This window comes from Neopsephotus bourkii, unplaced genomic scaffold (genome assembly GCF_033783945.1).
Source record: "Neopsephotus bourkii isolate Nb327-2 ecotype Australia unplaced genomic scaffold, CSIRO-AGI_Nbou_v1 NB_1680, whole genome shotgun sequence".
NCBI lineage: Eukaryota > Metazoa > Chordata > Aves > Psittaciformes > Psittacidae > Neopsephotus > Neopsephotus bourkii.
The window spans coordinates 648994-661085 of record NW_026902154.1 but is presented as its reverse complement, the minus strand read 5'-3'; the positions used below and the strand labels follow the sequence as shown (position 1 = coordinate 661085).

The following is a 12092-nucleotide window of genomic DNA, read 5'->3' as shown; positions in this document are numbered from 1 at the left end:
CTATCATCTCCACTGGATTAAGTACCCAGTGGGGTGCCAAAAGAGTTGGGAAACAAGAAAAGGAGGTGGTTTGAAGAGAGGCACAGGAGGCAAAGGTGTGATGGGAAGAGAGAGGAGGAACCAGGAGGATCAGCACCAGGAGCTGCCCAGCCAATGCAGTGGCCTTCATCATGGGCTGATAAAGCATCCTCATCACTGGACTGCACTCATCTAGGGCAGGATGAGGGTGTCCAAGGAGCATCCCCTTGGGGATGTGGGGAGAGTATTTCACCAGTATGGGCATCTGTGGGTTTTGGGGTGTCCCAAAGCTGGAGCACCCGCCTCTCCTATGGAGGGTGCATGAACAGGGTGGGGGGCTCTTGCTGAAGAGGGGCTGCACTTGTAAACCCCAATCCCATGGGGTGTATGCAACCGTATCCCCCTGGGGGAAGGCAATGAAGGACATACTGGGCCTTGTTCTTGAAGGGGACTCAGAAGTTCACAGCTTGCACTTGGTGATGTGTGTCTGGGGCATTGAGCGTCTTGGTGCTCCCTGGCTGGTGGTTAATTGTGTCATTAACTAATTGATATCCCGCTTTGATCCCACATGGAAGCCGGGTTTGCTGTGAGGTTTCCACTGCAGCAGACTCACACTGACGGAGAGGTTGGCATTCCTGATGGCCTCCTCAGCAGAGAGGATGTCCTCCTCCACCTCCCTTCCTACGCACACGCTGAGCATGTCCACATGCTTCTGCACGCTCAGGCAGGTCTCATTCACCATCTGGAGTGCAGAGAGGCTGTGTCATGGCCCAGAGCAGCACTGCCGCCTCCCTTCCTCACCATCACTTTCCCAGAGGATGTAGTGATGGGGCAGTAGGGGCATAGGCAGACTGCAGCCCCCCAGAGCACCCTTGCCTAATAACTAGGGATGCCATATGGCCCCAAGCAAACCTGCTCGGAAGAGGGGGTGAGGATGCCCTTCTGCGGCCATGAGGTGCACACAGGGAGCGGGTGCCGGAGCTGGTTCCTTGTGAGGCAGGACTGGAGCTGCAGCAGGAAGGAGGCCATGAGCAGTGGGTGTTGGGGCACCCAGCCCCATGTCCCCCAGTCCATGTCCCCTACCTTGTGCACCGCCTGCTCGGTCTTCTCGGGGTGGCTGCGGTACGCCTGTGCCACGTCACTCATTGGCAAGGGCATGTATTTGAGGGTGTAGTTCCTGTAGGAGAGGAGCCTCATGTGGCCATGGGGAGCCTCCATCAGCCTCATGGGGCTCATCCCCACAGTACATGTCCCCACAGACGTAACACTGCACCCAAAAGCAGCCCAGACATTGCCCCATGGTCCAGCCCTGGAGATGGATTGGGTGATGGGTTGCCACCACAAACCCCAACAGGGCAGCGGTGACCACCGGCCCAGGTTCTCCATCCATCCCTCTTTATTTGCACCTTCAGAGTACTTGCATGGCCAAACACCAGATCTGATGGTATACTGGGCAGGTGGACAACCTCTACCCATCTTTCATGCACAGGGAGGAGGGGAGCATCACATCTTCACCGACAGCAGATCCCCCATGCTTGCTGAGGATTGCCTTGTCTGCTGGGTTAGGATGCAGAGCCATGGGAGACCCTGAGGTGGGTAATGAAGGTGTCATCACCAAATTGGTGGCAGGTTGCTTTGCTGGCTGCAAGGCCAAAGCTGTGGACCAATTCCCTTGGGACCTGTACACTGCATGATGCTGCTTCGAGGGGACAAAAGGCCCTGTGGATGGTGACACCCTGGTGCCATAGGGTCTTTTGCATGGTGGTACAAAACATGAGGACCAAGCGGCTCCTTCTTTACCTCTCCAAAGCTTGAGCCACCTCCAGGAGCCCATGGGCAGTTGTGTTGTTCCTGTCCCAAACCACAGTCCTGTAAAGAGAAGGAGCTGAGTGAGCCCTGCCTGCACCCACAGAGCCCCAAGGAGGGTGCCCATCCATGGATGAGCCAGGAATAGCGAGCCCAAGGCTGACTCCAGGCACCAGAAAGCCTAGAAATGGGTTAAAAATCTGAACCTTGATACGCAAAACCTAAACTTGGACTTTGGAAGGGGCTGTAAAACTACCTGAGCTTTGTGTTGATCTGCAGGGCCTTGGCTAGCATCTTAGCCCCTGTGTCCCCCATGGCGTTGCCGCTGATGTCCAGAGCGATGAGGCTTGTGTTACTGCCCAGGGCACTCAGCAGGACATTGGTTCCCAGCTTGAGGCGTGATTCGGCCACCGAAAGAGACTGGAGGGGCTAGAAAGGGGACAAGGAAGGGGAGAGGTGGCCAGGGCACACCAGGACATGTCTCCCTGGCAGACACAGACAGCATCCCTGTCTGACAGCCACTGCAGGCACCTGAAGCTGGATTTGGAGAGCCCAAGTCACACTGAACCCCAAGGAAGAGGATAGTGATGGGTGCTGAGGCAACCCCCTGGATTTAGCTCAGATCCCTGGCAGGCAGCAAGGAGGAAAGAGGTATTTTTGGGGAAGCTGGGCTGCAGCCAGGTTACACCAAGCATCTCCTCTGTTCCTTCAGCCAGACACAGGCTCCCGCTTCCCCAGATGAACAGGAACTGCTCTCGCTTCCCTGTCTGAGCATCTGCTTCAGACCCAGGAGAATAAGAGCAGAAGGATTTGAATGGCAGCAGGAGGGAGGTGGGTTTGCTCTCAGCCTGTGGGAGGAGGGATCCGGACAGCACCAGGGCACAGAGAATGGGGTGATTGAGGACAAGCTGGACTTACGCAGTCGTCCTCCTGGGTGAGCTGGACAATGCGGTGCAGGACATCCAACAGCCCTTCCCTGTGGGAGAAGCAAGGTGCGGTTACACACGCATCTCCCCACATCCCCCCAACCACAGGGGAGCAGGCAGAGCTCCATCCTCTCCTCCTCTGGCTCCAAGGCTGTGACCTGTCCCTGTCATCCCATGAGAACTGTGCCAGGAGCAGGAGATGCAGGCCCCGGACTCCCCACTGGTTTGGAGCAGGCAGGACCATGATCCCTGGCATTCCCAACCAGCCCATGGGCAGAGAGAGTCAAGGTGGGTGTAGGGTGCCCGGATGGCTCCTGGCCCTTGTGCTCTGTGCAGCTTTGTGCTTACTTGGATTTGATGTTGAAGTTTTTCCCCAGAGACACGTGCCTGATGGACTTGCTTCTGCCGATGGAGAGCACCAGCGTCACCATGTCGGGGTCAAAGCCTGTGAGACATGGGAGAAACCCACCAGGATGTTCCAAGCAGTTCACAGGGGTGGCACCAAGGTGGTCCCTTGTAGGAGACCCACAGAGCCATCAAGACTCACACAGAATCATGACTGTCGCTCCTGCACAGAGCTGATCTACTGGGAAGGCAACAAATAGAAGTGTATTTTGGCAAGGGTTGGATGGAGATTGTGGGTACAAGAGCAAGCTCTTGGAGCACTGTTGGTGTGAACAGGTTTTTGAAGGACTCTAAACTTTAGTGTTCCTAGAGCAATCTGGTTGTTGAGCTGCATGGTCTGCTTTAAGGTTTGGGGCCTTTCAGATTAGGAGCTGGTAGAGGTGATATTTGTGATTAGGATTGCTCATCCATGGTTTTGAAGGCCATGATAGGACAAGGTTATCAGCAGAGGCTGCAAACGCCTGCAGAGTAGTGGGAAGAGCTTCATAGAATCCCAGACTGGTTTGTGTTGGAAGAGACCTTAAAGCTCATCCAGTTCCAACCCCCTGCCCCAGATAGAGACACCTTCCCCTAAACCAGGGCCACCACCACCACTCCCCACATGGGATGCAGCCCTAGAAAGTGGTGGAAGAGGCTTCGCGTGCTGGGAAGGACATCAGCAGAGGAAGAAGCACACGTGTTAGTACTGCCTGCCTTGGGGAAGGTTGGTTTTGGGAGTAAAAACCATAAAAGCCTGGTGAGGTGGTGATTTCTCAGGCACGAACCCACTGCTGGCCACTGGGTGCCTTGATCCCCATGAGACACAGCCTGCAGTGGTGCAGCTTCTGCTGTGGAAAGATGTCCACAGGTGATAAGTGCAGTTTAATGCCGCATTAGCCAGTGCTGTCAAGAGGCAAGGAGTGCAGCAGACCCTACCCATCTCCCTGGGGACTTCTACAAGCCCACAAGATGCCTCCGGGGCTGGGCTGGTCCATGGTGGCTGAACCTGCTGATGGAGGGGATCTTCCCCCAGGTGGGGATGAAGCAACCTACCGTTGTCAGACAAGTCCAGGTCACTGATGGAGCTGGTGACTGGGATGAGATCCTGGATGACTTGTGCCCCCGCTGATCTCAGCTTGGGAGAAACAGCAAGGTATCAGTACAAGGGGAAGTGGAAGCCCTGCAAATGGGATCCTGCCATCGGGAAGGTCACCCCAGCCCTACGGCAAACAGGCGCGTGGAGTTCCCCACACAGGGAGCAACCTCCTTGAGCACCACAATAGGACCCCCAGATAGGCTATGGGTGCTGGCTGTCACCTCGCAGTTGCTGAGATCCAGGTGCAGGTCACTGATGTGGCTGTTGTCCGCCAGCCCTTGCAGCAGTGCCCTGGAAAAACCACCAAAGCCACCCCTCAGTGCAAGCAACAGAGGCGTCAGCACCGGAGGTGGGAGCGGGTACTGGAGAAGACATCATAGAATCAACCAGGTTGGAAAAGACCTTCAAGATCATCAAATCCAGCTGCTCCCTAACACTACCAAGGCCGTCACTGAACCATGGCACTGAGGGCCCCGTCTACACGGTGTGTGAACCCTTCAGGGATGGTGACTCCAGCACTGCCCTGGGCAGCCTGTTCCAATGCCTGAGCACCCTCTGGGAGAAGGAACTGTTCCTAATCTCCAGTGTAAAACTCTCCTGGAGCATTGTTCCCAGAGCTCTGCCTTTCACTGCCTCATCCATGCTCCTCACCAGCCCTCTTAACATGCAAAGCCCTGAGTGTGCTCCCTCTGCACGACCATGCTCACCCTGAACCTGTTCCCCTTCGTGGACCCATAGTCCCCTCTCACCTTACAGCATCTGCTGGCAGCTTGGTGCCAGCCAGGGAGACGTGCCTGAGGGCGCAGGCCTGGCTGAAAAACTCCTTGATGCCAGAGGAGGTGGCTTTCACCTTTCTGAAAAGGATGGGCACAGAGTGGCATCATCTGCCATCTGGCACCCACCTGGGTACCACGGTCCCCTCCCTCCCGTCCCAGGGCCTTACCTGTGGGAATACATGTTTTTGGAGAGATCCAGATGGGTGAGGCTGGTGTGGCATCCATGAACCAGGGCTCCAAAGAGCTGCCAGGGTGGGGATGTAACTTGTGTTGAGGAGGGCCCAGCCCCTCACACAGCCCAGGAATGGTGTGGGGTAAGCTATCAGGGATCCTAAGGGGGTCTGCCCCATGCTGGGGCTCCCCTCTTTCTCCTGCTGAGCCCCAAGACCCCCAACCTGCCCATGGCAGTTGGCACAAAGTGGGAGATCATTGGGCTGCTGCCCACGCACGCTGTAACCACAGCCCTGTGCCGAACAGTATGGGGTGGCAGCACCTCCAGCAGCACAGCATGGATTTGGGGACGGATCACTGCTGGGACCCTCTCCATAGGTACTCACAGTGTCCAAGGGGCAGTCCGTGCTGGCCAGGCTGAGGTGGGACAGCGAGTGGCACTGGTGAAGGAGGGTCTGCAGTTTCTGTCGGCAGAGAGGGGTCAGTGGCTTTGCCCAGGACTCTGAATCCCCCTCCATCACCCTGCAGCCCATAAATCCCATCTGCAGCCTGCCCTCTCCCTCCTGCAGAGCACAGGGATGAATCTGGCAGGGGGGGACCCAGCCCCACACTGCTCACATCCTGGCTCCATCTACCACTCTCCCACAAGGAGATGCAGCAGGATGTCCCCAGTACATCCCCTGCTGCTCCGGGGTGGGCAAGGAGGTGATGCAAATGTGAGTTCCCCATCCCTTGGGTGCTGAAAGGCAGGATAAAGACCCAGGAGACTGAAGCCATCCAAACCGTGCTGGGGACATAGCCCTGACCATGTCATCCCATCACACCACTCACACTGGTGTCATCCCCAGCCAGGGAGCCAGGGTTTCCAGAAAGGTCCAAGTGCCGGAGGGAGGATCCGATAGCTTTGTTATCTGCGAGGGCCTTGCATAACACGCTCATCCCTGCTTGAGGAGAGGAGGAGAGATGAATGCCCACGAGTCCTCTGCAATGGGGAGAGCCGTGGAGCAAAGGAACAGGCACTTCCCTACATCAAGACATTGCATCCCTGAAGATGCCCTTTCCAGTGTGTCCCCACAGCCCCTTTAACCACCCCTTTGGTGCCAGCTTCACCTCAACTGCTGCCATGCCCAGCCTTCCACCAGCATGCTGGCACTGAGTGGGATGCTGGGTGCTACCTTTGGCAGTGAGCATGGTCCTGGCCAAGCTGAGGCTCTGCAGACCCTTGGGACACCTCTTCACGTGCTGGCTGAAGGCAGCGATCCCTATGAAAGAGCAGAGAGCCCTGAGGTGGGTGTGCGTCCCATTCTAAGCTACAGCCTCAGGGCAGGGGTAACTGCTGCTGGGATCCAGACTTGAGCACCAGTTTTCATGGTGAGGTTTAGACTGGGTGTTAGGTACAATTCCTTCCCCAAAGAGTGCTCAGGCATTGGAACAGGCTGCTCAGGGCAGTGGTGGAGTCACCATCCCTGGAAGCGTTCACACACCGTGTAGATGGGGCCCTCAGTGCCATGGTTCAGTGGTGGCCTTGGCAGTGCTGGGGAACGGTTGGACTTGATGACCTTAAAGGTCTTTTCCAACCTGGCTGATGCTGTGATTCTAAGTTGGGTACCTCTGTCTTCCAGCTGGTTTCCATCAAGGTTAATGGTGTGCAGGACAGAGTCGGGATGGTTGCTGAGTGCCTGGGCCATCCTCTGTGCAAAGTCCCTGTGGGAAGAAAGGTCACCCATCTGACCAAGGTACAGCCACCTCCAGGACACATGGCCAACAACCCTGCATCTTCTGGGGACGTGCCATCAGCTCCTGCCCCCATGGCAGAACCATCTCCACCTGGGCAGCCAGCAGAGCATCTCCAAGGGTGGGTGATGTTTGCTGGCCTCCAGGGTCTCTGCACCCAGTGAGCATGCTTTGGAGGGGATAGATACCAACACCCCCCTAGCACAGAGGTCCATGGACCTCTCTGCTCCATGCACACGAGGGGACCACCTCCAGGCTGCCAAGACCCTGCTCATCCACCCTGCACGCTTTTGCTTACGCTTTCAATCCGCTGTTTTCCAGCACCAGCTCCTCCAGCGTCACAGATCTGCTGAGCATGTAGAGCAGCTGCTCCGAGATCTCCTGGTTCTGGCAGGGGACAACGGAACCCTTGTGGAAACCTGGACACCTCCAGCGTGCCCCAAGCCACAGCGTTGGCACTTACCAGCCTGAAGTCCTTGCAGGAGAGCTTGGTGAACCACAGGTTGAAGGACAAAGCAGCCACGCTCAGAGCCATGTCTCTGCAGGGTGACAAGGACAAGGGAGTCAGGGACAGGTTGGGATAAGCCTGGTCCCAAATGGGTGCCCCAAGATACCCAACCTCAGGATGGCCAAATACAGTGTTCAACAGGGCAGGACTGGGGGCCCACAGTTTGGGGGTTAAAACAACCCACAAACATAGCTCAGCTTCTCCAAATTATTCTCTCAGGAAGAATAAAATAAACTGTTTTCATGCCTCTGGCCTTTTTAATTGTGTGTAAAGAACAATAAAGGTCTTGCTCGCGTGGAAACAAGTTTCTTTTTGACTTCCTGGTCCAAAGAAACCTCTAAAACCATCTCCTTCTGGCTAGCTGAACACAGATCCTGTTTCCCAAAATACCCAGCAGTTGCCTTCTCACAGAGCTGGGCCCTTGCTTCATCTTTCTTGGGATGGAGATGTGGCTGAGAGCTCCATGGGGACCACACTGGCATCGCCTGAACTCATGGCTCTGCTGTAAGATTATCTGTTATCTATTTTGTTAAAACTATAAAGCTGTATCAGTATGAGATTGTAGCAGATGTCTGGGGTGCTGGGGGTGAGCAGCACTGACTGCTTTGCATATGGAAACCCCTGACAGCCACGAGTGGTGAGAAGCTGCCGGGTCTTCTGGGTTTCACCTCCACAAGCAGCCCATGGGCTTATTTAAATGTTAAAAATGAATAGCGATGCTGCCCAGCCACCTGGGACCATAGCCCCATGGGATGGGGCTCACCACGTTTGGTGTGGGGCAGCATCAGCCTGCAGATGGGGTGTCTAAAGTGAACAAAGCTTCTCTCATGAGCAGAGGAGGGTGTTGGGCACCGCTGTCATGGGTAGGGAGGATGAGGACAAGTGCTGGCGTGGCATGGGGTCCATGGGCAGCACAGAAGGGCACTCACCGGCTCTCCAGGTGGCTGAAGTCCAGCAGGTTGAACTCTCGGCAGTCCTGGCTGTGGTAGATGTTGTCCACGTCCTGCTCAGATGGATGGACACATGGATCAGGCTCAGCACAGGACCCTGGGGAGGGCTTGTGTGCCCAGTGTCACTGGAGGGATCTGAGCCATTGGGGATCCTCCCCCGGGAGCCCCTTGCATAAAGCCTGAGCCTAACCCCAGCCTGGTGCTGTTGCTGGCAGGGCATGTGCCCCAGGCAGGTGGCATGGCTTGGTGGGTGCTGGACCACTCTGCAGTGACTGGACAGCAGAACGCAAAGCACCCTCAAGCTGGTGGGAATGGGGTGTGGGGAGAGGTGGGCTGGAGTCAGTGTCCCAGAGGAAGTGGAGGACCTGCCGTGGCATGGTCCCAGAGGGGTTCTCCTCTGCTAGGGACACACAGCAAGGCCACAGGTTTCCAGGGCCCTCCTTAAGTGACAGTCTGGGAAACAACTTGGTCCAAAGCATCTTATTCCCACTTGCACTTTGATTCCACCCCACTGAGGATCAGAGGTAACTCAAGCCAGGCAAACTGCATGAGGCTGCTGAATGGAGGCACCCATGGGATCTGCGTCCCTGCCCACCAAGTGACACACAGCAACCAGCTCTTCTCCATGGGGCAGAGGAGCTTACCCACTGGATCTCCTCGCGGAAAGCAAAGCCATTGTAATCACACAGGGCAGCGTAGGTCTCCGAGAACCCCCCTGCAGAGAGAAGACAGTTTGGTGGCAGACCTTCCCACGGGAGCATGGAGACCCTTGGGAGGAGCATGAAACAGAGGAGGGATGGTGGGAGCTCTCCCTTCCCTCCTCAAAGAGACCAGAGTGTCCTGTGGGGTCTACTGACAGCCCAAAAGTGACTCCACAGCCCAGGGGGCTGTATCCTGCTTTCCTTGATCTGTGTAGATAGCAGGCAAGATGCATTGCTGTGATGACAATGGAGGTACCTTACTTCATACCAAGCTCCAGGAAAAGCCTCTGGGTCTGCAGCCATGCTGTATAAGATAGGTGAAGCATCAACAGCTGCATGTCCTCGGGGGTGGGCACCAAGCAGCCTTGCCTCACAGCCATCGTGCTCCTCTCTGGGGAGCTACATCCCCTCAATCCTGCTCCTGCCACATAGGATGGGGTGGTGGGGCCAGACCCCACTACCAGGGCTCCTTCTAACCTAAGCCACCATGGATGCCTTGCCAGCAGAGCTCATGTTGATGAGCATTGAGCTGTGATGGTCCTCAGTGTGTTATAACATGGGGAGGTGCTGGGGGCTCACCACAGGGTGCAGGGCTGCTCTGCAGCATCTCCTCCAGGGAGTCCGTGATCCGCCGGATCCTCTCGTACAGATTGGGTGGGGAGTTCTTGAGCAGTGTCCTGGGGAAGGACCAGGGGGGTGTGTGATGGTTGGCGGGGAGAAGAGCATCCCCACAGCTTTATGCTTAGCTACAGCCCTTGTGTATAGAGTGGTCAGAAACATCCTTCTGGATATGATCGGGGAGCAGGGTCTGGCCTTCACCAGGGGGTGTTTCTGCCATTAAAAGGGGCTAGTTTGAACCCATCAACAGGCTGAGAAAGTTGGGTCTGACCAGCCTGGAGAAGAGAAGCTGCATGGAGATCTCATAGCAGCCTTCCAGTATCTGAAAGGGGCCTATAGGGATGCTGGGGATGGACTCTTCTTCAGCAAGTATAGTGATCGGACAAGGGGCTGTGGGTTCAAACTCATACAGGGAAAATTCAGGTTAGATATAACCTGTGACACAGGTTAGATATATTCCCTGTGAGGGTGCTGAGGCCCTGGCACAGGGTGCCCAGAGAAGTGGTGAATGCTCCATCCCTGGCAGTGTTCAAGGCCAGGTTGGATGGTGCTTGCTGACATGGTCTACACTGAGGAGTCCCTGCCCATGGAAGGGGGTTAGAACTGGGTGATCTTTAGGTCCCTTCCAACCCAAACCACTTTATGATGCTATGATCCTGTGACACCCTACATGGGGCTTTCTGAGCAAAGAAGTTGCTCTGGTACCTGCACAGGTACCCTTGAGGAGTAGAAGACCCTTACCCAGGAGATGAGTCTGGAAAGACCTTCTTAAGAGACATGGTGACATGGATGACAAGTTGCTCCAGATCACCAGAGGACATGAACCGGAAGGCATGAGGTGCTGTATCTGTTTCTATGACAACCTGCAGGGTGCAAAGGGTGGGAGATGCCCAAGTGAGCTGGCACCACCGTGTCCCCAAGCCCCCAGACACAGCAGTGGCAGCCACCAGCTCCTTGCTGCAAACACCCAGGCGCTGCTTATAAACCCCACCTGAGCACTGTGAGCACAGGGGAGGCTGCAAGCACCAAGAATTTAAGATAAAATACATCAAAGAGATCAAAATGTGCTTCAATAAGGCAGAAACCTCCCTCCAAATTCAAGCGAAGCTGATGCAGCAGCAGCCTGAGGCAGCAGGGTGAGAACAGCCTTGACCCTGCCTCAGCCGGAGGACAGAGGTTTCCTCCCTGAATTTGTCTAATTGGGGGTTGATACTTTTTTAGTTCCTACCAGGAAAAAAATCCCATGGCAACACGTTCCCTGATTTAATTACAATCTGATTGAGGTGTGGGAACAGGATGAGTTATCTGCTGGCATCGCTGGAGGATGGAGCTGCCACCACTGCCCGGGGCTCTGCCTGCAGGGTGAAAACCCCTGTGCTCCCCATAGCCCAGCCAACCGGTTCACCCCATCCACCCTGGGCTCTCACCCCCAGCACCCCTTTATTTCTCCCCTGGAGCTCAGCCATGCAGCAGAAACCCCTGTTTGGAGGCTGGGGCCATGGGTGCCCCTGAGGCTTTAATGAGCAGAACACAGACAAGGGGTTAAGGAGGACCACGGCCCTGTTTTGGCTGACACATCCAAGCCAGGGCATCCCATTCCTCTCCTGCACAGTTCCCACACACTGCTCCTGCCTCCTGCTCACGCCCCCTCCTAAGAGGATTACTGGGATTTAAAACACCCTCCTGCTAAATTTGTCTTCGCCTCTGTAAGCCAGCAGCTGCCTGTCACCTTGTCCCTGCTGAGCCGAGGTGCCACGGCCAGGCACGATCTGCTGCAGGGGAACAGGCACCCATGCTCACCCCCGCATTGTGAGTGCCTCCCTGCACCTCCAGCCCTGAGGTGGTACCCAGGGCAAGGCCATACGGGGTTTTCTTTAGGGGTGCCTCAGAGATAAATACCCTGTGGGGATCTCACAGGTCATCACTGGTGACCCTTGATGTGCAATGGGGGGACAGGACAGCTCCAGGCCCCACAGTGGGCTCCAGGTCAGGGTTTGCCATGGGTTTGTCCCAGTGTTTGGTGCCACTCACCAAGCTGGGATCTTGCAGTGTCATCTCCCTCACCTCCAGGAAGCTGAAGCTGCTGTGAACCTGTGGGTGAGAGGAGCAGCACTGGATCAGGCAGTGATGGAGAAGGGGGATCCAACAGCGCGCCTCAGCTCTCACCCTTCACCATGGCCTGAGGAGTGCCTGGCCATGCCCCCTCCCCAGCCTTTTCCAGCCCTCTTCCCCTTCACCCCATCCTCATCCTCATCCAGGGGGCTTCCCAGACCCCATGGGTACCCCAGGCAATGCCCTCCTGGGAGCCACTCATCACTTACCCTCACTGGCAGTGTCACTGACAGCACATAGGCTCGCCAGGGCGTCAGCACCTAGGCAGGGGATACCAGTGTGACATTGGAGT

The 12092-nt window shown here is 56.1% G+C and overlaps 1 protein-coding gene across 3 annotated transcripts in view; it reads right to left on the bottom strand.

Moving 5' to 3' along the window:
• Nucleotides 1-12092, bottom strand: part of CARMIL2 (capping protein regulator and myosin 1 linker 2) — a 30365-nt gene that overhangs the window by 16749 nt on the left and 1524 nt on the right. For 2 of the 3 annotated variants that reach the window (XR_009728853.1, XM_061375941.1), the window contains exons 3-25: nt 12010-12060; nt 11720-11779; nt 10430-10551; nt 9650-9747; nt 9014-9084; nt 8349-8422; nt 7375-7450; nt 7210-7298; nt 6787-6881; nt 6353-6439; nt 6009-6118; nt 5564-5641; nt 5174-5250; nt 4980-5084; nt 4452-4521; nt 4188-4269; nt 3099-3195; nt 2743-2800; nt 2081-2253; nt 1819-1887; nt 1102-1195; nt 931-1026; nt 632-760 (exon numbers count right to left, since the gene is read on the bottom strand). Coding sequence is in view for 2 of the 3 variants with exons in the window: in XM_061375941.1 (XP_061231925.1) it covers nt 632-760; nt 931-1026; nt 1102-1195; nt 1819-1887; nt 2081-2253; nt 2743-2800; nt 3099-3195; nt 4188-4269; nt 4452-4521; nt 4980-5084; nt 5174-5250; nt 5564-5641; nt 6009-6118; nt 6353-6439; nt 6787-6881; nt 7210-7298; nt 7375-7450; nt 8349-8422; nt 9014-9084; nt 9650-9747; nt 10430-10551; nt 11720-11779; nt 12010-12060 (2061 nt within the window). In the remaining variant the exon portion in view is untranslated. Of the gene's footprint in view, nt 1-631; nt 761-930; nt 1027-1101; nt 1196-1818; nt 1888-2080; nt 2254-2742; nt 2801-3098; nt 3196-4187; nt 4270-4451; nt 4522-4979; nt 5085-5173; nt 5251-5563; nt 5642-6008; nt 6119-6352; nt 6440-6786; nt 6882-7209; nt 7299-7374; nt 7451-8348; nt 8423-9013; nt 9085-9649; nt 9748-10429; nt 10552-11719; nt 11780-12009; nt 12061-12092 lie in introns of those variants that run through there. The other variant, XM_061375942.1, reaches the window with a different exon arrangement.